The following is a 23,081-nucleotide window of genomic DNA, read 5'->3' as shown; positions in this document are numbered from 1 at the left end:
TTCCTTTTTATTTCTGCTGCTTTGGTTTGTCCTGTGGTTGCTTATGGACATGTGTTCTGTCTGCAGAAACAGAAGAACATTGCAGGGGCTCTTGCTTTCTGGATGGCAAACGCATCTGAGCTTCTCAACTTCATCAAGCAGGACCGAGATCTCAGTCGAATCACATTGGATGCCCAAGATGTTTTAGCACACTTGGTTCAAATGGCGTTTAAGTAAGGAACACGTTTTTGGAGATGACACTATTCTATAAAGATTTAAATCATAAGTTTTCTTGTTGAATTTTCAAGATTAATTTTAAAGGTTTTTATTTACCCGAATTGAAGATGAATATCAAGAAGCATAAATAACTATGTGCAAAATTTGTTGACTTAATAAATTGAATTTAGTGAGCTATGTTTCAAGAATCCTGAGAGTAAAGCTGTTCTGTTTTTTCAATGGAAAATGTTTCTAAACAGTCCACATTGTTTCACATGTGGGATCCTGCCTGACAACAGCAATGTTGTCATGCTGAGATTAATAAAATTCTTTCCATATTTTCAGATATCTGGTTCACTGTCTTCAATCAGAACTGAATAATTATATGCCAGCCTTTCTGGATGACCCGGAAGAGAACAGTCTGCAAAGACCGAAAATAGGTGAGGATGTTCTTTTCTTTCCTTCCGTTCCTCCGCCCCTGCTTCCCTCTCCTATGTAACCTCATTTAATATAGAATAGATGTAAGAGGGAGATATTTTTTAAATAGATGAGATGTCCTATTGGATTTCGCATCCTTTCAAATAATAAATTTTGCTACCGTGTTTTATTAGAGAATAGTAAATCATTTCGGTGTGTCATTCTGGTCATACTTTTTCAGAAGGTCTCTTAGGGTGAACTTAAATGTTAAATAAGTATAGTTAGTTAGTATCTGTCTAGTTGGAGACCACGTCGCCTTTCCTCTTTGAATGAGATTGGTATTTTAGAGGTGACTAAATAGGTATTATTACCATACAGGTATTGTTGTTACGATACAAGTATTGTTACCAGTACCGATAGGTGCCATTGCTACCATTATGTAAATTTACTGCTCGTTTGGAAGACTCTTGGCGAATGACGTGCGGGGCCCTGTCTCCGTCCTGCTTTTCTGCACAGACGATGTCCTGCACACACTCACGGGCGCCATGTCTCTGCTGCGACGCTGCAGAGTGAACGCCGCACTGACCATCCAGCTCTTCTCTCAGCTCTTCCACTTCATCAACATGTGGCTGTTCAACAGACTGGTGACGGACCCCGAGTCGGGACTGTGCTCCCACTACTGGGGGGCGATCATCTGCCAGCAGCTGGGGCATGTTGAGGCGTGGGCAGAGAAGCAGGGCCTGGAGTTGGCCGCCGACTGTCACCTCAGCAGGATAGTGCAGGTGGGCGTGCTGCATCTCGCTGCCCCATGGCTCAGGCACCTCTTTGTGAAGGGCTGTGATTCTGTCGTGGGTGAGGACTGGGACTCAGCGAGCCCTCCGCACGCCCTATTGGGGTTTTCCATGTGTACAGACTATGAAACAGCGGTGTGGTAGTTTGCCCGGGTCACTGTTACAGACTGCAACAAGCTTGGTGGCTTGTTTTAAACAGCAGAAATTTGCTGTCTCAGCCTGGAGGCCAGAAGTCCAAGATCAGGTGTGGGCGGGGTCTGCTCCTTCCAGCTGCGGGAGAATCTATCCCGGCCTCTCTGCCAGCTGCTGGTGGGCTGGCGCCTTTGGTGTTCCTGGGTGTGCAGATGCGTCACCCCGATCTCAGCCGTCCTCTTCACAGGACATTCTCCCCGTGTGCCTGTCTGTGTCCAGATGCCCACTTTATAAGAACACCAGTCACGTGAGACCTACTGACCTCATTGTAACTTGATCACTTCTGTTAAGACCCTTCTATCTCCAAATAAGGCCGCTTTCTGAGGCACATGGGGTTAGGACTGCAACATATGAGCTTTGAGGGGACACAGTTCAGCCCACAGCAGGTGGTAACCAGTAGAATAAATATCCTTAAAGGGTCCTTTTTATTGAGATCAGTAAGGTATGTTTCGTAAAGCTTCATACTGAAAGATAAATTCCAGTTTAAAAATGGGTGGTAATTAGCTCTCAAGAACACAAAGCCAGGTAACCACACAGCAGAAGCCTTTAGCGATATGCGAAAGACGGAGGAGGAGTCAGCATCCGCCCCAGAAAGTCAGCAAACCAGACAGGAAGAGAGGAACGAAGGAGTGCAGCACGGCTGTGTCCTAATGCCTTAGTCAGCTCTGAGGGAATTTGTGAGACATTCAAAACCTGGGTGGTATTTGTATTATTATTACAGTGTATAGTTTTTTATTTTTTCTTAATTTCTTAATCTCTTTTAAAGAGCTTTAGTATAGAAAGAGGCCACTGCTCTCTCACTTTGAGTCAGCTAGTTAAAAAAGGTCATTACAATGAAACTTTATTCAGACCCCATTAATCGGTAATCTGAATGGTTATGTAAATGTCTGAAGTTTCTGAGAGAAGTTTTTAAATGCTTTATGAATGTAAATAAATCTCATTATACATATATATTTTAGTGAAGTTAAGAGGCCATCTAAGAACCTTTACTAGACAATGCTTTCACTTCGTTTAATGTGTATAGTTGATGTTAATGGAACTTAACATCCTGCATTTCAGAATCGAGCTAGCAAGTTATTACAGTTTCACAGACGTTACATAAAGGGGACTATTCGTGAAATGCTTTTAAATTATGACATTTCACGGCATCTGTTCTTTTAATAGGCAACCACTTTGCTCACGATGGATAAGTATGCACCTGAGGACATCCCCAACATAAACAGCACCTGCTTCAAGTTAAATTCCCTGCAGCTTCAAGCCTTGTTGCAGAATTATCACTGTGCGCCCGACGAGCCCTTCATCCCAGCGGTGAGTGAGCGGCCCCGCACTCCACAGTGTGGATACGTTCGCAAGTTACCTTATTTCTTTAATAAATAGGCTCACTTACTTAATCACCTTACAAGATCGTTTTTGCTACTGATGTATGAGTTAGGGTTCAGTACAGGAAGTAGAAACTACACAAGCATTTTAAGTAGAAAGGGATTTAATTCAGGGAATTAGCTTCTGGAAATCATTGGAAGGGCGGGAGGGAGGAAGTTCGGAAGTTGCCCTGGACTCTTAAGCTCCTGGGCACAGCGCTGTGACCTGTGACCCAGAGGCCCAGAAGTTGCTGCCACAGTCCTGGGAGTCCTCGCATCACGGGTGCTGAGTGCCGAGTCACGTGCCCGTGTTGCCTGTCAACAGCAGCAGCAGGCGCCCTCCCCCGCCCCCCGCCACTGCACGGCTGCCCCCCAGGCCTGTGCAGAGGCTGGGAAACTCCAGGTTCTCATCCAGACAGTCTGGAATGTTGGCCTTCCTGCTTCTCACGAGGGGACAGGGGTGAGAAACCCAGTCCAGCGTATGCTACAGCAGGCGGTTGATCAAGTGAGAGATGCTGCTAACACCTGCTGCCAGCAAATCAGAGCTTGATGCAGGTGTCCTGAGAATTAGATGGAGAGGTAAGGTAATTAGGTGGATGGTTGACCTCCTGGATTGAGTTTATGCCTACAAAAGAAATATACAAAATAGCCAAAAGCTGGAAATCACCAGAGGTCCACCAACAGTGCGGGGCGTGAGTGGATCTTGCCATGGTTGTGTAAAGGGCACCGCACTGCAGTGAGGACGCTGCGCCTGCACTGCGGCTTGGTGCTGGTAGGACAGCACTTGCACAAGGAAAGACGCGGGTATCCACTGTGTGCTTCTGTCTGTATGATTGTGGAGAACACGCCGGAGGCTGGTGCTCGATGCCGGGGTGGCGGGACTTCAGGGAAGGAGGTCGGGAGGGGCGGCCTCGGGGGTCGTGTTCTGTCCTTGAGCTGGGTGGTAGTTAAGCTGGTGTTTACCTTAGTGAACTGTACAGCTAGGATTTGTGAACTTTCCTGTGTGTATATTATATATTAATAAAAAGTTATAAAACAGAAATTACCCATAAACCCATAATTCAGGAACAGCCTCTGTATAAGCTGGGAATAGATATATACATTCTGATTTTTTAGATTTAGCATTATATAAGCTTTTTCAGGTGTCATTAAACATTTTTACAAAAAGAGGATAATTAACCAGTGGGTATTAAAGAATTGTGCAAGGAAAAAATGATTACTTTTAAAAAGAGAAAGAAACCATTTTCTTGTGATTGAACAGTTTCTATTTAAAGCTACAAATTATTTGAAATGAACAATGTAGTATCTTGGTTCATATATTAAAAGTGTGTGCTTTGCTAGTAGTTTGTTGCTTTACAAACTGATTTTGAATATATGGATAAATTTGTTCTCCCTCCATAGGTCTGCGTGTATGCATATAACCACGCTGCAAATGATTGAACCTTGTTTTGAGTAATTATTGGTCAACTGCGCCAGTCCCTTGGGATCTCTTTCTAATTCCACGTTTGTTCTGTAAGCAGGATCTGATAGGAAGCGTAGTGGCTGTGGCCGAGAACACGGCTGACGAGCTGGCGCGCAGTGATGGCAGGCAGGTGCAGCTGGAAGAGGATCCTGACCTGCAGCTGCCTTTCCTTCTGCCAGAAGATGGCTATTCTTGTGATGTCGTCAGAAACATGCCAAACGGTTTACAAGAGTTTTTAGACCCTCTGTGCCAGAGAGGTAAATTTCACTTCCGCTGCCTCAAGTCTGACCTGTGACCCGGGTTGGAGCGAGCGTTTGCCTAATGATGGGTTCTCCTATGGCAGTCCCCGCGAGTCCAGTGCACCCTCTGTGCTTCTGGAGAAGTCTCTGTTCCAGTTACTTGGAAGTCAGCATTTCATGGTGACACGGGTCAGAAGCGTGCAGACACACAGTTCTCGTGGGTGTCCACGGCCCCCCTGTGAGCACGCGCTCCGCTCACTTGGTTCCGTGATCCCCTTTCCGCCTGGGCCGGTGGGAAGGACCTTTCATTGCTCCTCCCTGCCTCCTGCTGTTGTGTGAGCTTGGTCGCTCTGTCGATCAGCACGGCCTTGTGACCATGTGTCGTCCCAGCGGGGAGAATCGTTCAGAGCAGCATGAACGTTGGAACCAGTGGCCTGAGTTCTGAGGCCAAGTCTGTCCCCCGGGGTTTCTCATCTGCAGTGGCTGTGCGGTGGGGGCTGAGCACACTGCTCGTGGAGCACTGGGACCTGCGGCACAGGGCGAGTCTGAGCGCTGCCGCCAGCGCTGGGCTGGCACCGCGTGTGCTGGGGACCCAGACGCCAGCCTGTTTCACACAAGTGGAAGCCCTGTCCTGGTTTTATTATGTGCCTTTTTACATTTTCATGTTGATGCAAATGCCACACTTAATCCTGAAGCCTGAGCTTTTAAATTAGACCAACTTTCAGTCCCGGTCTGCTGCTGTTTTGCAGTATGGAGCTCAGGTGAGTGGAAATCTAGACCCACAATTTAGGAGTTAGTTTAAACAAATAAGAATAATAATAGAAAAGTAAGGTTTTATGTCGATAGGTATATAAATTGAGTGAGTGTGCTTTTTAATTTCCATGAGTGTTTTACGCGCCACAATAAATAGGCTTTTATGTCTTCAGAGGTGTTGCTGGTTTAAAAAGTTCGCGTTACAGAACCGCTGCTTGTAGTGAATGTGTTTGCAGGACAGCAGGCGCCTGAACCGCCCCGCAGGGTTGACGGCGCTCCGCTCAGCAGCAGAGGCAGGCTGGGCTGTGGCTCTCGAGGGAACCCTGGTGGCGGCTCAGGGCCGGGGGGGGCAGGGACAGCCCTGGGCCCTGGCTCCCGTGTGGCCGTCAGTTCTGGGGAGAGGAAGGGGACAGGGCTGCAGCGCACTCTGAGAAAGCTTCAGGCAGGCAGTGGCGTCCCCGAGCAGGGGGCCTGCCAGAGGGGCCCCGCCTCGCCCCCGGCCCGCGCTGCGCCCTGCATCCCACACCTCGAAGCATGCCCAGCGCCTCTTGCCCGGCTCTCCCCTCTTCCCTTCGGCCATCGCCTGCAGGAGTACGGTCCTCCGTGCCCTCGAGCGTGCGTCGTCTCCCTCCAGCCTTACTGCCTGCCTCCAGTCCACATGCCGTGTGCGTCATTGCATATCCGTGCTCTTCCTTTCCTACCCATTCCTCCTGTTTGGCGGACACGCCTTCAGTTATTTCCTTCAGTTCCCGTCAGGCATCCCTCCACCTGGAAACTGCATCCTCTCCCCAGCGCCTAAGCCGCCTCCCCCGATGGAGTCCCGGGTCCCTCCTGAGGCCGAGGACAGCATTTGGAGCGTGAGTCCCGGAGCAGGGGCTCAGCTGCTCCTCAGCCCCAGCGCCGGGCCTGTGCTCGCCCACTGCTGCTCTTTGCTAACACCTGTGAATGGCATGTGGGCAGACTCACCATCTAGCGTTTTCCAGATATGTCAATCTGGCGTGTGCACAGCTGCCAGTTGTGTAACGTGCCATGGAGTAGCTGCTTGCCCAATTGTGAGTGCTGAGGTCTCAACTTGATGGTGAAGCTTTCCCTGTGCCTCCCCTCAGGCTCCCTTGAAGGATTGCTTTTAGGGTGTCAGGGATGTTTCATCGCGGTCTTGGCACCGCCACCTTATTTCATATGTGTTAGAGGATAGTGCAGCCTAGTACAGAGGTGCCTTCAAGACTTACAAAGGGTTGGGTGTCTTCTTCTATGACATCACTGTTTTTAATTCCTCACGTCCAGTTCTTTGTAAGCCAGATAAAGAACTACTGTGTGCTTTCAATTTATATTCCTTTTGTTTTTTTCATATAATGCATTTCTGTGGGAGAAGGCTATAAAACCAGCATGGACTCCTACCTGATCTGAGCTGCATTCCTTAAGCTAAGGAAGCAAAGTGTCTACTTCCAGTGTGGCAGACTTGTCACAGAAACCTGACGTTTGAAAAGATGAGAAAATAAGTTACAATTGTTGAAATTTCAGAACCGTGGTAATTATGATTCCCTGAAACGGGAAAGAGGAGTAATTTGTAGGTTCTATTTTAATGAAACTGATTGAAACAGTGATTTTTTTAAAGGACTAGAACTAAGTAAAGTTAACTTATACCCTTATTTTAACTAAATATACTTGTGACATCTTCTTTTCCCTATACCACAAACAACCTTGTAAATGTCCTAAAATAATAGCCAAAAATAGCCTCACTGGTGGAATACTAGCGTGGATCAGAGTGCCACTGATGCCAGCTGGGCCCTGACCAGTGCCTGGGTCACCAAGGGTTCACCTTACCGAGTGCTCCCGGAAGCTCTTGGTATAGAGAGAGAGACAGTCGTGTGCCCTTCATGGTTCTTTGCTGCTCGTAACAGGAAGACCACTTTGGAGAAAACTTGGCAAGAATGTGCAAGGCCTAAGTGATACAGCTTTGGCAAAAAATTTCGAGAAGCACAAAATAAGATCTGACTAAATGAAGCATGACGTATTTTGAATTGACAGTTCAATTAGTTTTGTAAAGATGTCATCTGCCCCTGATGAAAGTATCGAAGATATTCTTTAAAACATTACAAAATGATTTTAAAATTTATTTGTAAGAACTTAGTTTGTAAGAAATGTTAAGAACTTTAACTTTCTGAGTATGACTTCTCAGAAAGTTTGGACAGAGTCATGAGAAGGGGCCCATCGTACCCCAGAATTGCTAGACAAGTGAAACCATGTCACGGAACTCAGTGTCTGCTAGCGAGGCAGACATTCACGGTAGTGTCCTTCTCTGGCCCCTCCTTCCTGTGCCTTTGTTAACGAGACATCCTGAATCTTATCGAGGAGCGCATAGTCGAGTGGAGTAGAGAGAGCTGCAAGGAGGTAATTGCAGTGCAATTCAGTAATTTCTCATAGAAGTAAGAAAGGAAGTTCTTTGGAACAAAGAAGAGGGGGAGACCAATTTCACTTTCTGCTTGGTGTTGAAATTCCATCAGACCAGGATTAAACATGTGATTTTAAATGTCTGAAAATTCAATTTTTAGAGGGTACAAATGTGTAGAGTAAGAAAAGTAAATATTGTCAGTAGCTGTTAAGCAGTCGATGCTGTATGTTGCTTCCCTTGTGAAGATTGTGTGTCTGACATAGTGTGCTTTTCAGTCTTACAGTTTGCTTGTTTTCTCCTCAGGATTTTGCAGGTTAATTCCTCATGCACGTTCACCAGGTACCTGGACAATATATTTTGAAGGTGCGGATTATGAAAGTCACCTCATGCGTGAGAACACAGAACTGGCAAGTATCGTGGGGATGATAGATGGACTAGGAAAATAAATGTATTCCCTATGATTTGAAAATTTGATGCAAATTCGTTCCTTATAGTGAAGATTGTTGCGTTAGGAAAATTTTAAATCACCTTTAAATACCAATTTTATTTAAAAAATCCTAAACCCACAATTTATATATATATGTTTTTGTTTTCAGGGCATGTCTGTACAGTTTAATCTGTAAACAAATGGTACTTTTTAAAAATAAGGAATATTTATATTCACAGTTATACCAGCCTTAATGATAATACATATTTTAAAAATATGCAATATGGTAGCCTTGACAGATTTTATAAGAAAATATTTCTTTGTTAAAAAAGTATTTTTTTTTATAGTTGGTTCCACCTTGTCTTAAATATATATCAAATCAATTTACTAACATTTCCTATCTTTTTGAAAGAGTGGTCAATCCCAACATTCACTAGCTTCCTGCGTTTTAAGGGAAATTCCCCTTTGCTTCATATAGAGTTTTAAACAAGAAAGGTGTAGAAAGGGACGCCAGAGCCAAGCTGTCTTCTACTACATGTGCCAGCATATCTTTGTTTAATAGATCAGTCCAGAAAATATTTAAACAAATGAAGTTTTTCCTCCTCGAATTTTGTTCAGTTTCATTTACCTTAAATATTTTTCTGTAATTACCATTTTCATCTCTTAAGCCATTTAAGGGTCCAAAGGAGTGAGCAGCTGTGGCTCATTTGTCACGGTTACCGTGGAGAAGGGGTGCTGTCTTATGCCTGATTGGTTGTGGCAGTTTAGTCGCCTGTCCGTCCACCTGTCCCCAGAGGGCAGGAAAATAGACCAGCGCGCCTCGGCCTCCTCCAAGATTCAGAGTCCGTCTGTGAGAAACAGCCATGAGTCTCCGAAGCTTCCGAGACCTTCTCGTGCTGTCCTAGATTATTAGTTGGTAGTCGATCAGAACAGTGTGCCTGTGACGTGCCTAATTTCTAAGAAAACAGGTTATGTGAGGAGGCAGTACTTAATGTAAGATAAAGAATGTGATGTATGTTTTGTATATTAATTCAAAGGAAGTCATTTATTACGGCTTAGTAAGCACACTTTAGGTTTGAGCACGTATCAGATCCATCTCAAACTGAGTGAGTTGATGATTGTGCTGTTACAGATGATGGCCTGTAACTACTGATGGACTGAAGATGCCTCTGATGCCCTTTATTGCCCTACTAGCTGCTATTTGGCAAATCCCAAGTAATAATTTCTGATTCCAGATGTTGTAGAAAAACAAGTGCCGTCTTAGACTCTCTGAGTCTTTATCTTTCTAGTTTATTCGCAGATCCCTCAAGAGATTTTAGGTCCTGATTTAAAAAAAAATCCTAAGGTCACCTAATCTTATATATTTCCCTTAAAATATTCTCTCACAGACTTCAGTTCCAAATTAATAAGCCCTATGTATAATGGTCACTTCTTGGCAGTGTGCCCTCATATGTACATATTTAATTGACTAAATCCTCCTCTAGTGTGTGTGCGCTGGCATTTTCTTCTTTAATTGTGTCGACTCGTCTGTATGAGGTATGACGTCTGTAATGCATAAGTAACCTCAGTGGGTCAGCTCACTTGCTCATTCCTTGATGGATCTGTTCAAGCACTGACCTGCCTTACGGGGCCATAACTCGGTCACCCCAGGTTGGTTCCCCAGCCCGGAGGGCTTCACTTAACAACGGAGCAGTTTGAACACAGCTGCCTGGAGCCTGTGGCTTCTCTGTGTTTGCTATTTAAGATAAAATGATTTGCATTTTCCCAAGAGATAATAATGTTAGATCATCTTTGTTATAACTATTTTTTGCTATTCTCCCCATAGATAGTGTAAAATAAGTTTAATTTTTTCTTTAAAAAACACCTAGTAATTTATTCTGAAAGTTAATAAAGTAAAAATTTAATTTTGTCCTATGATCAGGTTTTTCTAAACCTTGATAGTAATGGAAGTTTATAAGTGAAGTTCTTTAAATAACATTTAAATAGCATTCATGACTCGATTCGTCTCAAGACGCTCGAGTCAAGAGCGTTCGTATTTGCTTTACCAGATGAATACATGACGAGGATCTGTAGTAATGGAGTTTGTTGTACCATTTCCTCTCCCGCTCTCCTGTTTCCTGGCCCCATTTGCTGGAGTGGATATGGTTGAGTAGATTGATGGTGAGTTGTCTAAGCCCACAGAAGCACCTCCATTTCAGCTGTGAGATGAACCTTTGTTTTCATCCTTAGGCTCAGCCTCTGAGGAAGGAACCGGAAATAATCACCGTGACGCTGAAGAAGCAGAATGGGATGGGCCTCAGCATCGTCGCAGCAAAGGTGGGGCAGATTCGTGATGGGCGGTGTCCGCTCCTCCTCCTCCACCTCTGGGGAAGCGCCTGTTCAGTGTGGCTTCTCTGGGGGGCAGGAGGGGGAGGGCGTTCCGTGAAAGAGTCCACATGCGCAGACTCCGTTAGCTGAGCTCCTGCTCTGGACATGGGGCGAGACTGAGTGATCCCGGGGATGGAGTGGTGGGAGGCGTCGTCCCACCTGGAGCAGCCACACGGACAGGAAAGCCTTGCAAGGTGCCGGAGAACACGGCTTAGCTTCGGTTGAAACGGGAGACGGGTCTGTCGCCTCGTCACGGCGGGCGTGGATGCCCGCTCAGGCGTCGTGCACGTGAGGATCACTGGGTGCCCTGTTACCACGCAGACTGCTGGTTCGGTCTCCAGGCGCTCCCTTCCAGGGGTGCCGTGGAGCTCGGGAAGTTGCGCTCTGAACCTGTGCTGCCCATGGATCCGATGGTCCTGACTGCCTGACCACGTTTGTGGAGGGCCTCGTGAAGGGAAGTGCCATTTCGGCCAGCCTTGACCATGAGTACTCTGGGCAAAGAGATGACAGCAAGCAAGGCTAGAATGAACAGTGTCTGTGTGTGCCGTCTGTGGGGAGCTTGAGGCACACACTGCTAGGGAGGGTCGAGGAAGCAAAGTGGGGCTTAATTAATTTTAAAAGCTCTTGATTGGCAGGTTGAGGAGTCTGCACTTTTATCTTGTAGGCAGCACAGAGAAATGAAAGGGTTTGCGACAAAGAGGGGCCTGATGAAACTGACATTGTAGGAAGCCGTGTCTGGGAATGGTGTGGTGTGTAGGCTGAGTTAGAGGAGCTGGGACCAGAGGTGGGATTCCGTGCAGGAATCAGCGGAGAGAGCCGAGCCTTCACAGCAGAGGGATGGAAGGGATTGTCTGGGGCGCGGTGGTCTGGTTCTGATGCACCGACTCACGTCGGGTCACCCAGGACAGGCCAGAGGCGGGTCCAGAGCCTCCGTGCCCGGCTCACAGCTCAGAGTTCCTGCTGACCCCCTGATGAGGGCCATGCTCTTGGACAGTACTTTCAGACTGTTGGGATTTAGGGGACCCACAGCCCAAACATGCGGAGATGTGAAAGGGAAGGCACTAGCCTTGAACTGTTTTCCTCTTTGCTTGTCAACTGAAGCAAATGCCCATTGTGGGGAAAAAATTATGAGGATAAAAAATTACCCCACCACACTCAGAGATACAGGAAAAATTTAACCTGTATTTCCTGCTGTGTCATATATAAAGTCTTCAAATGCTCATCTTGCTTAAGATTTGAAATACTCATCTGTGGGCTGGTGAGGGCTGCCATTTATCAGCGTCTCCATCTTTTCCAGCTTAAAAACAATAATCTCTTTCAGTATAAAACTTCAGTTTTCTGTAGATTCAAGTCTGACTTAGGCAAGTGTGTGATCCTGTCCGTGGCAGTGTGTCCTGATGTGTAAAGGACAGTGAGGCCTCGCTCGGGCACGGCCTCTGCCTGGCCTCAGGCCTCTGGCCTTGCAAGGCTGCAAGGTGTCAGTGGGCAGTGAGGACCAGGAGCCAAACCGAAGGCTGCAGTCAAGCCCTTATTCACTTTCAGGCCAGTGCAGGCAAGAGACAAGGACAGGGCGCCATCCCAGGGCTCCATTCCCCGGGCCGGACCTGGGGCCTCTGGCCAGATAATGAGCAGGGCAGCAGAGAGCCCTCTCACTGCCGAGGAGCCTATGCAGAGGGCTCCTCCACCTTGCCACTGACGGGCAGCGGAGGATGGGAAAAGGACTGCGTCAGCGTGGGGACAGTGCCTTCTCGAGGGCTGGTGGGGAGGCCTCTGAACAGAGGCACCTCGGCTGGGAGTGCAAATGTGGGTATGCGCGTGGCTGACCGGCGGGCAGCCTCGGTCCTTCACTGCAGCTCCCTCTGGAGCACAGTGTGCCCGCTGGGCCCCAGGTCGGGTGTGGGGAGGGCAGCTTCCCCTGAGGCCTGCCAGGCAAAGCCGTGGCATTGCCTGTGGTCTGTGGCCAGACCCAGAGGGAGCTGGACTCTCAGTCCTCACCAGACCAGTGCTGGTCAAGCTGCTTCCCCGGCCTTGCCCACCTCCGTGGCTGCTGGCCACACACCTGTCCTTGCTTCTTGTTCGTAGTTCCCTGCACTTGGTCACCTCTGCCACCCCTAGCCTCTGCTCGATGCTTCTCTCCTGTGGGGCTTGAAGCTCCCTCTGAGCTACTGCGCGTGCTCTTTGCATTTGCATTCAGACGAGAAGGCATCAGAAAACATGCGCTCTGTATAGTCAGTAGAAAGTAATTTTGTCATAAAAATATAAATGACTCTGGAATCCTTGCTGTTGCAAAGTATTTGTAATTTGTGATGATCAGTCAGGGCAGCAGGATTAACGATTGCCATTAGCTCACGTAGTTAGGAGCACACAAGGGTCAGCGTCAGGGTATATAGTTGTATTAAGACTAGGTCTTTTGTTACTTTTACTAATATTAGAGTAAACTTGATATGAAAGTAGTAGCTAATTGTTGAAGTAAAATTTATTCCACAAGAGAGTACTGAGTGCCTGTTGTGTGAAAGTAGGGTGTAATTTTCACTTTTTAACCTTTAAGTCTCTAGGCCTTTATCTCTTGTTTCCTAGACTAAGACATTTAAGAGGGAGATGTGTTGACTACACTGGAAAATAGCGGTGTTAATAGTACTTGTAGTTGGGATATAGGATTATGGAATTGGGGCTGACTGGCGAATAGTAACAGCACAGGAAGTTAGACGGATGTAAATCTAAAGAACTTTCTTACCAACCGAAGCTGGATCGGGGAGTGTTGCCGACGTGTACGTCTGTTCCAGACCTGCCAATGTGTGGCTTCTGAGTTAAACCGCTCTCCTCCCTTCCCCCTTCCCGTGTCCCTCGCACAGCGACCGGCCACAGGTCCCCTCACAAAGGGCTCTGCAGAAGGCACAGACCCCACGAGGGGCGAGCACCGTCTCGGGTTCCCGCCCGACTCCCCGCTCGCAGGCAGCGGCCCGGGAAGGAGGAGGAGAGGGGCTGCAGAGGGCGCTCCCTCCACACTGGGGTGCAGACTGCGCCTGCCTCTTTAAAACCAGCGCGGGTGGCATCCTCTCCAGCATGTCAGCGATTGTGACTCTGTTCTCGTTTCTGCTGTTTTCAAATATTTTCCACAGTGAAAAGTATGTGTAAACTTAGAACCGACAGAAGAGTCATTGTCGAAGAGGCCTTTGGAGGGAGACTGCAGATTCAGTCCAGGTTAAGATGGGTTGGGGCCAGCCTGGTGGTGCAGTGGTTAAGTGCTCACGTTCTGCTTCGGAGGCCTGGGGTTCGCCAGTTCGGATCATGGGTGTGGACATGGCACCATTTGGCACGCCATGCTGTGGTAGGCGTCCCACATATAAAGTAGAGGAAGATGGGCACGATGTTAGCTCAGGGCCAGTCTTCCTCAGCAAAAAGAGGAGGATTGGCAGCACATGTTAGCTCAGAGCTAATCTTCCTCACCAAAAAAAAACCAAAATCTTTATTCATCAGCTTATAAAATAGATTTGGTGAGATTTAGTATGCTCTTGGCTCTCGTGATGTTTTCTTCTTCCACCGAGAATATCTATAATCCCAGACAGCCCCTCCATCCGTATATATGCTCGAGCCTTTGAGGGACGAGGCAAAAAAAATAGGAATGAGCAAGTGACGTCAGAGCTCATTGTTTATTCAAGGATATTTCTTGAATGTCTACACTTGAGTGTAGAGTGGAGATCAGTGAAGGCCTCCTGAGGAAAGGCCCTTTCAGCTGAGCCGTGAAGGGTGAGCGGATGCTCCTGGGTAAAAGATGGCGGCAGAGCGTTTCGGAGGCGGGAACGTGCGCAAAGGCTGTTAGCCGTGCAGCTGGAGCGCAGTACCTGAGGGCAAGCCGTTGGCGGGGTATCTGAGAGGGAGGGGAGACCAGACCATGTAGGGCAAGGATGGCAGGCTTTTTCTGCAAGGGGCCAGATTGCACATATGTTCTGCTTTGCAGGCCGTGTGGTCTCTGCTGCAGCTGCACAGTCGTGCCGTCGCAGCATGAAAGCAGCCAGAGGGCAGGCGTCACTGAAGGAGTGTGGCTGTGTCCTGATAAAACGTGCGTACCGAAACCCTGAGGTCTTGCTGGAGTCGTGGATTTTCCTAGAGGTGAAATAAGTAGCCGTTGAAGGGTTCAAATAAAGGCATAACGTGATCAGGGTACAGTTTGAAAGTTTATTGTGGCTGCTTTACGGAGCACGGATTAGAGGGGCGCAGAAGTACAGCCAGAGGGACGAGGAAGCAAGCTGTCACTCGTCCTCCCAGTGGGAGGTGACAGAGGCCGAGCACAGGGAAGTGGCAGTGCAGATGGAGGGAAGTCAGCCAGCTGGAGGCCTGTTTTGTTGTAGAATAAGGTGACCGTCACTAGACAGACACCCTTGGGGGCAGCACCTGTCTGTTCACTGCTGAAGGGTTAGCAGTTTCTGGTGCCTCGCAGGTGTGATGCGTGTTTGTTGAGTGACGGCTCTCGGATCGCTGAAGGGTTGGCTACAGTGGGTGGAGAGAGAGATCAGCAGGCGTCCTGATTCTGTCTTCAGCAGCTGGGCCTGTGGAAGTGTTGTTGACCGAAGGGAGGGCTCCTGAAGAGGGCAGACTTGGTGGAGACAGAATCAAGAGTTCAGTTTTGGACATTGTTCTGTTTGAGATTTAGGGTGCCTGTTAAGCTAGGTAAGGGAATGTCTTATCTAGTAGGTAGCTGGATCTGTGAGTGTGGAACTCAGGAGGTTAGAGCCAAAGATGAAATTTGGGTGTCAGCTATAAAGGAAATAACTCAAAGAAAATGGTCTATTGACAGGACAGTGTGCCATTTTCAGAAATGAAAAGTAGTGTATTAATGTCTGTTCTCCGAATGAGACGTCCATCTGTCAGTTCACTTGTCTACTTGACTGCTTGATGCAATCCATTTTTCTCCAACTTATTTGTAATACCTTTGGTAGTTGGAAAGGAACATTGAGCAACAGAAAACAAAAGCCATTTAATTTATACATACTGCTAAAATAACACTGTGCAGTTGATACGTAGCATAGGTCTGCCTAAATTATAATGATGGAGCAGGTTTGTTTTAGAGGTTTCAAGGATGGATCTCAAGTGTGAGGCAGGTCAGTGTCCGGGGGCACTGCCTTCGGCACGGTTGAGAGCCGTCCCCTTCCTCTTGCGGGGGCACAGCACGGTTCCTGCGGTTGTCACGTGCCTGAGCTGCGGGCAGAGCCTCTCTGTCACTTGGTGGCCTTGGAGCCCTGAGCGTCTGCTCCCCGTCTCCAAGCCTTCAGTATGGCGATCGGAGCTCTGAGGCCTCAAGTGTGGAGGGGGAGGAGCTGTGTGAACGTCCCGAGCCTGGGCCTCGATCCTCGCAGGACCCTCACTTGCTCTTGGTGGTCTCCTTGCTGTGTTGTGTTTTTCCCCACAGAAGGACCTGAAGGCCTCTGCAGCTTGACCCCAGTAACCTCACTTGTGTCTGTGTGGTTGGTTTTCTTCTGCACGCCATTGTGGCCTTTGTGTTTGCCCAGTCCTTTTTTATTTTTTCCTAATTAGTGTGTGGCTTAGCTGCTGTGAGCCCGGACGATGTTTTGATGTTAAGCTCCCTGACGCCCCTTCCACATTGTGGTTCAGTTTTATGAAATCCAGATGATTTGGAACAGTGTGTGTGTGCAGTGTACTTTTTAAAATGTTGCTTTTGGGGAAGTTTAGTATGCTACTTCTTACTCATCTGTGGGACAACACAGTGCTTCCTGTTTAATTTAGATTTTAAAATACAAACAACTCCCTCCTTTTTCTTTTTCTAGCTTTTTTTTTTTAAGTTTAATAAAGTACAAAGTGAACGAAAATCAGAGCTGGCTGGTTACGTAAGAGTCTGAGTGTTGCGTTGGTTCTGGTTCGTGTTGGTAAATGCCATACAGTGTCATCGCGTCCAGCTCAGAGTCGGGAGATCTGAGTCTTGAAAGACCAGCTGTGTTGGTTGCTGTTGACACCGAGAGAAGCAGACAGTTGTTTTTGCAGTTGGAGAAGTTTGCGGAGAGATGAAAATGTGGTTCTCCGTCGTGGGAAGAGCGGGAGCAGCGGTGAGTTCCTCCAGGCGCAGCTGTGGACGGACGTTCTGTGCAGACTCTGAGCTCTGAGCAGCGCTTCTCTTTCCATTCTCACTTGTTTAGACGTGTCGGTGATTAACTTGCTCATGAAGCAGCCGTTTAACGTAGCTTGTAATTACACACCCAGATGTTTGTTGCTCTGTATTTTAATGCTGCACGTTCTTAAGGTTCATAAAAATATAAGGCTCCGATATGCTTTTTATATAAGGAAAAAACCCATAAATATAATCCTGCTGGTTATAATATGGTGAAAATTGCTTGCAATAATGGTGCTACTGCTGTGTAATTTTCCAAGGACGTCTGCAAGAATGCCCATGATGTCACTTTCTTCGGGCCACCTTAGGTGGTTTTTACTGTAGGCTTTCTCTAAAGCCCTTTTCTTCTAGAAGTGAACGTAAGGACAATTTTAAAAGTGCTTGGGATACTTTACTATTGTATTTAAAAATGAATGGTTAATTCAGTAGTGTGTTAAAGATGTTTTAGTTTGTGCTTTTAGACTGTATACTGATTTTGAGTTTTTAAATCTTACTGAGTTAGCTTAACACACAAAATAACGTTCCTGTGCCTTTGGAAGAGGAGGGGAAAGCGGTGTTTGTTGCTGCACCACCTGTCGCGGTCGGAGAGCCGGGCCTTCCGTGAGCTGTGCTTCAGTCCTTCGGAGACTTTGAGACCTTCCTTCTCAGGTTCTTTGTTGTTCTTAGCGCAGCCACGTGGGAAGGCCCTAGTCGAAGAAATGAAGTCAGGAAATTCTTGGTTCCTTTTTAAATCAATTCCAAAGTACCCAGTGTGACTACAGAGTTTCTTCTATGGAAATGCCAGAAATAGCTTTCCATTGCGTTGTGTGACACGACCTCGGGCCCCCTTGGCTTCTGCTCAGGACTTTGGAAACAATGTTATATATTCTTGCTCTAAAAGCAAAGTAGTAAATTATGTAAAAGAGTAACTTTTTACCTATTTTATAATAATGGCCTAAATGCTAATTTCTGGGATTGACTGAAATATTGAATTCAGTTACAATATTAAAATAGTGTCATAGGAACATTAAATGTTAATTCTCTAAAGGAGAACCGTCATTTCCCATGGTGGGACACATAGAAGATAATGGTATCTGTGGGGTCCCCTGGGTGAAGGGAATTGGCTGTGGAGCAGCCCAGCCTCACCCAGTCGCTCAGCCGGGGCCTGGGGGGTCCAGGCTCACCCCGCCCGGGGCACCCTGCCTGAGCTGTGCGCAGAAGCGCAGGCGCCTGCAGAGGTGTCCGCCTGCTGTGCTCCGCAGACCACTTTGAGAGTCTCAGGGCGCCCTGCCCCTTGGCCCTGGTGCAGTGCACACGCTGCAGTCTGCATGCAGTTCTCAGGGCTCTGCGGGCCTCTTGCGGCCCCCGGAGGCCAGCCTAGGAGTCTCCTATCCGGCTCCTCTCCTTCACTGCGGAGAGAGGGAAAGGAAGGGTGTTGCGGTGTCTCTCGTCTCGTGTTTTATGCGGAGGGTAAACAAATGAGCAGAGCTGGACCTGGAGCCTCACTCGTGGAAGTCACGCTTAGACTTGCCGCAGCCCCGTACCTGCTGGGGAACAGCGGCCTGGTACCTGCACGGCTGCTGGGGGTAGGTGCGGTCAAGAAGGAGTTTAAAACCGATTATTTCAGAATTAAGGTAGTTCCTGCCAAACAGAGCTTTACACTGTTACTTAAACTGTAGTCTGAACTTTAGTAGTTTATGAATCAGAACTACTTGTGAGACTAGAAATCAAGCAGTTTCAGACACTGAGAAAGGAACCAGAGGGCCGAGCCTTGTCCTCACTGTGCCTGATGAGTTTTAAATATTCCTGGGCTCTTAGGTCATCCCGGCCCCCTTATTGTTTGGAAAGCTCCAGCTAAAGAGCCCAGGCTGCATTTCCACCCTGAGAACAATAGGGCTGACTTACGCTGCCCTGACCGAAGGATCCTTCTTCCTTCTCCTGCTGCTTTTTTTTCTTTTGGATTGTGTTTTAATGATGTTTTTATGCTGTTAATCACATCAGCCTCCCACACTCACTCAGTTTGCCACTGGAATGTTGGAAGCAGAGCTTCCTTCTCACTGAGTCTCTGCCTGAGGTGAGAGTACCTGTTCTTTACGTCTTCTCGAAAGGTCCATTGGAAGAACTAGAGAAAACAAGACGTTTGGGAGCAGCGTTTTTCTTGTAGGCATTTCTTATCGGATAGATAAGGCCACTAAGGGATAGGTGCGTGTTTTTCTCTCAGTTCTGGGGAGTGCAATGTGCGGCTGCTGACTGCTTACCTCTGCCCTTTATCTTGCTACTTGGGAACCGTTTCCTGTTCACCGACTGCCGTTCTCTTTCGTACCTTTTCTATGAAATTTAGACAGTTTGGCTTCTCGCTCTTTTCCCCCTGCCCTTTCTTTCTCTCCTTTCCTCATTAGTCCCACCTCCCTCTCTCACTCCCTTCTTCTCAAACCCCCTTCCTTCAATTTAGAAGAAAGAAAAGCAGTTTCAAGATGCATTGTAAGATTAAATACCAAGACCACGCATATAGCCATCTTTGTCATTTGTTTTTTTTAAGGACTGAGGATGTAGGCTTTTGCCTTTCTTTTGTACTGCCTGGCTAGTATGTGCTTGGTCATCATTCTCTAATAGTCTGAAATTGTGTTGAAGGGCACGAAGGCCAGAAGAGCAGCTTGGGCACTGTGCTGCCACGTTCCTCTCATCAGGTGCCTCGCGTCTCGTATTGAAGTCGAATTCAATTCCAAAACTGTGTGGAGTGAAATTCGGAATTCCTGATGGCTTTGGGATATGTGGCTGCTTTCCAGAAGGACCTGTTTTGAATTTGATTTGTTAAATGAGGAATGGGTAATTCTGAATGGTTATGCCTATTCTTTTAACATTACAAATAACAGACAGACTGAAAATACAGTATCATCTTTTCAAAGACCAGCTGAGGTACCTTTCGGCAAGTAATTCTTAAAATTATTTAGCCTTTATATATTTATTTACTATGTTGTGTTCTAATTTCAATAGCTGTGGTTACTCTTCTCGTGTTTGGAAATCAGGGTGGCTAATGTTGGCATATGTGTTTTGTTATGGTAGGCTCTTGTTGTTACTCAGTTATCTGCACAGGAAGAAATTTATTGCCAGTACCTGTGGGTACTAACAACATAGATACTGTGAAAGGCGTGAGATTGTGGAGCCGTGCTGTGCCGCAGAATGTGTCAGCCACATGGGTGACTTTAAATTTTCTATTAGCTACATTAAAAAAAAATAAAGAGAAACAGTGACGTTAATTTTAATAATCTGTTTTATTTTACACAGTACATCCAAAATACTATGATTTCAACGTGTAGTCAATATAATTCATTGATGAGGTATTTTAGATTCTTTTTTCCATACTAAGTCTTTGAAATCTGGGTATATTTTTACTTACTATGTCTTTCAATTTGGACTAGCCACATTTCTAGGGCTCAGTACTCACAGGTGGCCTAGTGGCTGCCGTGTCAGACAGCACAGTTTGAGAGTCTAATATCATTTCACCAACATCTGAAAAGCTGTTTCTTTATATTCCTCTGACTGGCTTTTGGTCAGTCCTGATGCAGCTTGTGTTTGCGTTCTTTTAGTGACAGATGTGAAACATTGACACGTAGCAGCAAAAAGCTATAACTTCTGGATCCCATTTTCCTTTCTTAATTACAGAAGGAGTAGAATTACCATAAATGAATTGCAACATTGTGTGTATATGTATAAATAAAATAGGAACTCATAGAGTTATTTTAATAAATTTTCTTTTTTAGGCTTACTAAGCTAGATTAGTTTGTGCACTGTTGTTTAGTAATAAAACATAAGTGGTTTAATATTTCTGGTTAATAAATTTTGTACAATTTTTTTATCATAGTCTGTAACATTCATATTTGTATTCAGACAAAGTGGGGCAGGTAGCGAGAGAGCTTCATAATGTGAGGGAGTTGTTATGGCTTGACAGACGATGGTTTGGCCACGTGCCTTCTATTGCTGGCCTCTTCCCAGGAAAGATGGCAGCTAGCAGGGTGAGGCAGAGCCTGCTTGTTGCTCTCCCCGCCCCACTTCCAGGCCATTTTGAGACATTGGCCAGATTGAGACATTGGGGCATCTTAGAGTTGGTCAAAGATTGTGACGTTTTGGGTTAAAGTAAGTGCCCATATTGATTTGATATATGTATGTATATCTAATCATATATATATGTGGTTAGAAGTTCCTTAGAGTTCTTTCATCTCCAAGTATTCATCCGTAGTTTTGTTTTTCTAAAATAATTACTGAGGGAGCTGTAATTTCTCCAGACAGCAGTTGTATTTACAGTTTTTATGGCCAGTTTATGACCGTCAGCTGCTCGTGAAGCACAGACAGGATTCAAAAAAGCTGCGGCGGGAGGGGACCAGAGTGGAGGGAGGGGGGGACTTGCGTAGAGTTGGTTTGTCCGCAGAAAGGAAACGTGCGTGGGGGAGGTAAGGTGGCCATGGGACGGGACACGTTCACAGAAGTGCCGGCAGAGCAGGCTGTTAATAGAGGCTGTTGACCTGGCAAGTAGCACAAGGTTGAGACCGCGTTTGGAAGATTCAAATGCCGACCAAAGTTTGGATACCTCTTAGAATATTCTAGACCCAGGTTCTTTACTTGTACACACCCCCCCGAGTATTTTTTTAAAATATCATATTTCATGTTGCATCGTCAACGACTTTTAACGTCAATTTTTATAACCAATCTTAGACCTTTTAGCTGCTAATGAGTCTTTTGAATTGCGGTCTCTGAACACTCACAAATTCTTACTTCCTCCGATAAAGGCCTTTTGTGAGAAGCAGATGTAATTATAAATTGAGATTACTTGGAATTAAAAGAAGTGATTATAACTTAGAATTTAGACAATTCCCATCAGGTAATAAAATGATATCTGTCGTTTCTTAAATACTGTGCCTTTCATTTCATCCTCCATCACCTGACAGTCGTGGATTTGAGCGTCTCTTCCTACAACAGCACAATTGGTGCCCTAGTCAGAAATGCGGACGGTTTCTAACTTCTTAAACAAGTAATTTTACAATGTTATCTTACCAACTCATATGCAATGGATCTGTCAGCTGCTTCCTAACCTCGGAATGTGTTCATTAAGATTCTGGACTTCCTCATGGTAGTTTTCAAGTGAAGAACTGATCACATTGTGATTGCCTTATAAGGCAGTGACTTGGGAAGCTGCTCTGGAAGGGAGGTGGGGGAGGAGCTGTCCGTGCAAGTAGGTGGAACACAGGACAGAGTAGGCATTCAGAAGGAACAAGAATCCCATGGGAACATGAGTGGGGAAGAGATTGTATCTTGTCTGACGTCGGTAGGGCGAGTGGGTTGGCAGGTAGAGGCAGGTGAGCCTAACAGTCGGGTGATGAAAGGATTTTGGCAGACACGTTGCATCAGAAAGACGTTTTGTGTGGAGACGACTACCTGAACAAAGGCAAGAACGTGGAAACAGGGTGGAATGGGGAGACGTGGGACGCACGGTGCGGATGGAGCAGAGTGAGTTGCGGGAGAGGCCTCGACATGAGCGTGGCTCTGGGGCAGCGTGGGTGCCCTGTGCAGGCGGCTGCAGCTGCCCTGTGGGCCACAGGCGGCAGCTGCCATCTTGGGTCAGGAGAGCGCTGTTGGAGGCATGCTTCAGGAAGGGTTCTTTCCTAAGGCAGGCTGGACAGAGAGACCGTCGGGGCAATCAGAAGGAGAGCTTCCTCGCTTCCTCATGTGCCGGAGTTTTTCTGAAAGGTGTAATGTAAACTTCTGCCTATTTAAAGATGTGATGGTAATGATGCTGTCAGATATCTATCTATACTACATGAGTGTTACTTGAATATTTAAACTTAGACTTACTAAATTCACATTGCATATAGTATAATAAATTACCTATTTAAAAATGTTATAGGATTTCAAGTTATTTAAATATTATTTGCAGTTCCTATGGAGTCTGTTAAATTTAAGCTTATGTGTTAGTTGTCCAAAATGTGGAGTGATTATGAAATAATAGAGCCTAGTAGTTCCCCTGCAGGATGTGATTAGCTGTCTAAAGGGAGGGGTTGAGAACACGCAGTAATAATGCAGCGGGGCCGCGGTTTATTGTGAACGTGAAACAGACATCTTCCTACAGTGAACATTGTGAGTCGGAAGAGAGCTACGGAAAGTGTGTATGCAGGGTCTTGGTTTATTAGGGAAAAGCAAAACAGTATTTCTTTTATTTTCTTATATCATTCTATTTCATTATTTTTAAAAAGAAAGAGTTCTCTTTTTAGTTTGTCTCAATAAATGAGATTTTTTTCTTTATTAATAGTAGTCTTTGAGTACCAGAAATGGGGGAGGAGGGCTTGATCTGTAGTTTTAAAATAGATATTTGGTATTTTATTGTTTATATCAGTGT

General features: G+C 46.3%; 1 protein-coding gene across 25 annotated transcripts in view; it reads left to right on the top strand.

Annotated features, from left to right (window-relative positions):
• The window catches only part of AFDN (afadin, adherens junction formation factor), a 141,360-nt gene that overhangs the window by 88,645 nt on the left and 29,634 nt on the right, over positions 1 to 23,081 (top strand). For all 25 annotated transcript variants that reach the window (XM_070516613.1, XM_044761302.2, XM_044761294.2 and 22 more), the window contains 7 exons: positions 67 to 212; positions 541 to 635; positions 1,129 to 1,394; positions 2,760 to 2,903; positions 4,474 to 4,672; positions 8,103 to 8,206; positions 10,456 to 10,542. In XM_070516613.1, coding sequence (XP_070372714.1) covers positions 67 to 212; positions 541 to 635; positions 1,129 to 1,394; positions 2,760 to 2,903; positions 4,474 to 4,672; positions 8,103 to 8,206; positions 10,456 to 10,542 — 1,041 coding nt within the window. The remainder of the gene's footprint in view (positions 1 to 66; positions 213 to 540; positions 636 to 1,128; positions 1,395 to 2,759; positions 2,904 to 4,473; positions 4,673 to 8,102; positions 8,207 to 10,455; positions 10,543 to 23,081) is intronic.

This window comes from Equus asinus, chromosome 1 (genome assembly GCF_041296235.1).
Source record: "Equus asinus isolate D_3611 breed Donkey chromosome 1, EquAss-T2T_v2, whole genome shotgun sequence".
Taxonomy (NCBI): Eukaryota; Metazoa; Chordata; class Mammalia; order Perissodactyla; family Equidae; genus Equus; species Equus asinus.
Note: the sequence above shows the minus strand (reverse complement) of the source record. Positions and strands in the feature narration are given on the sequence as shown.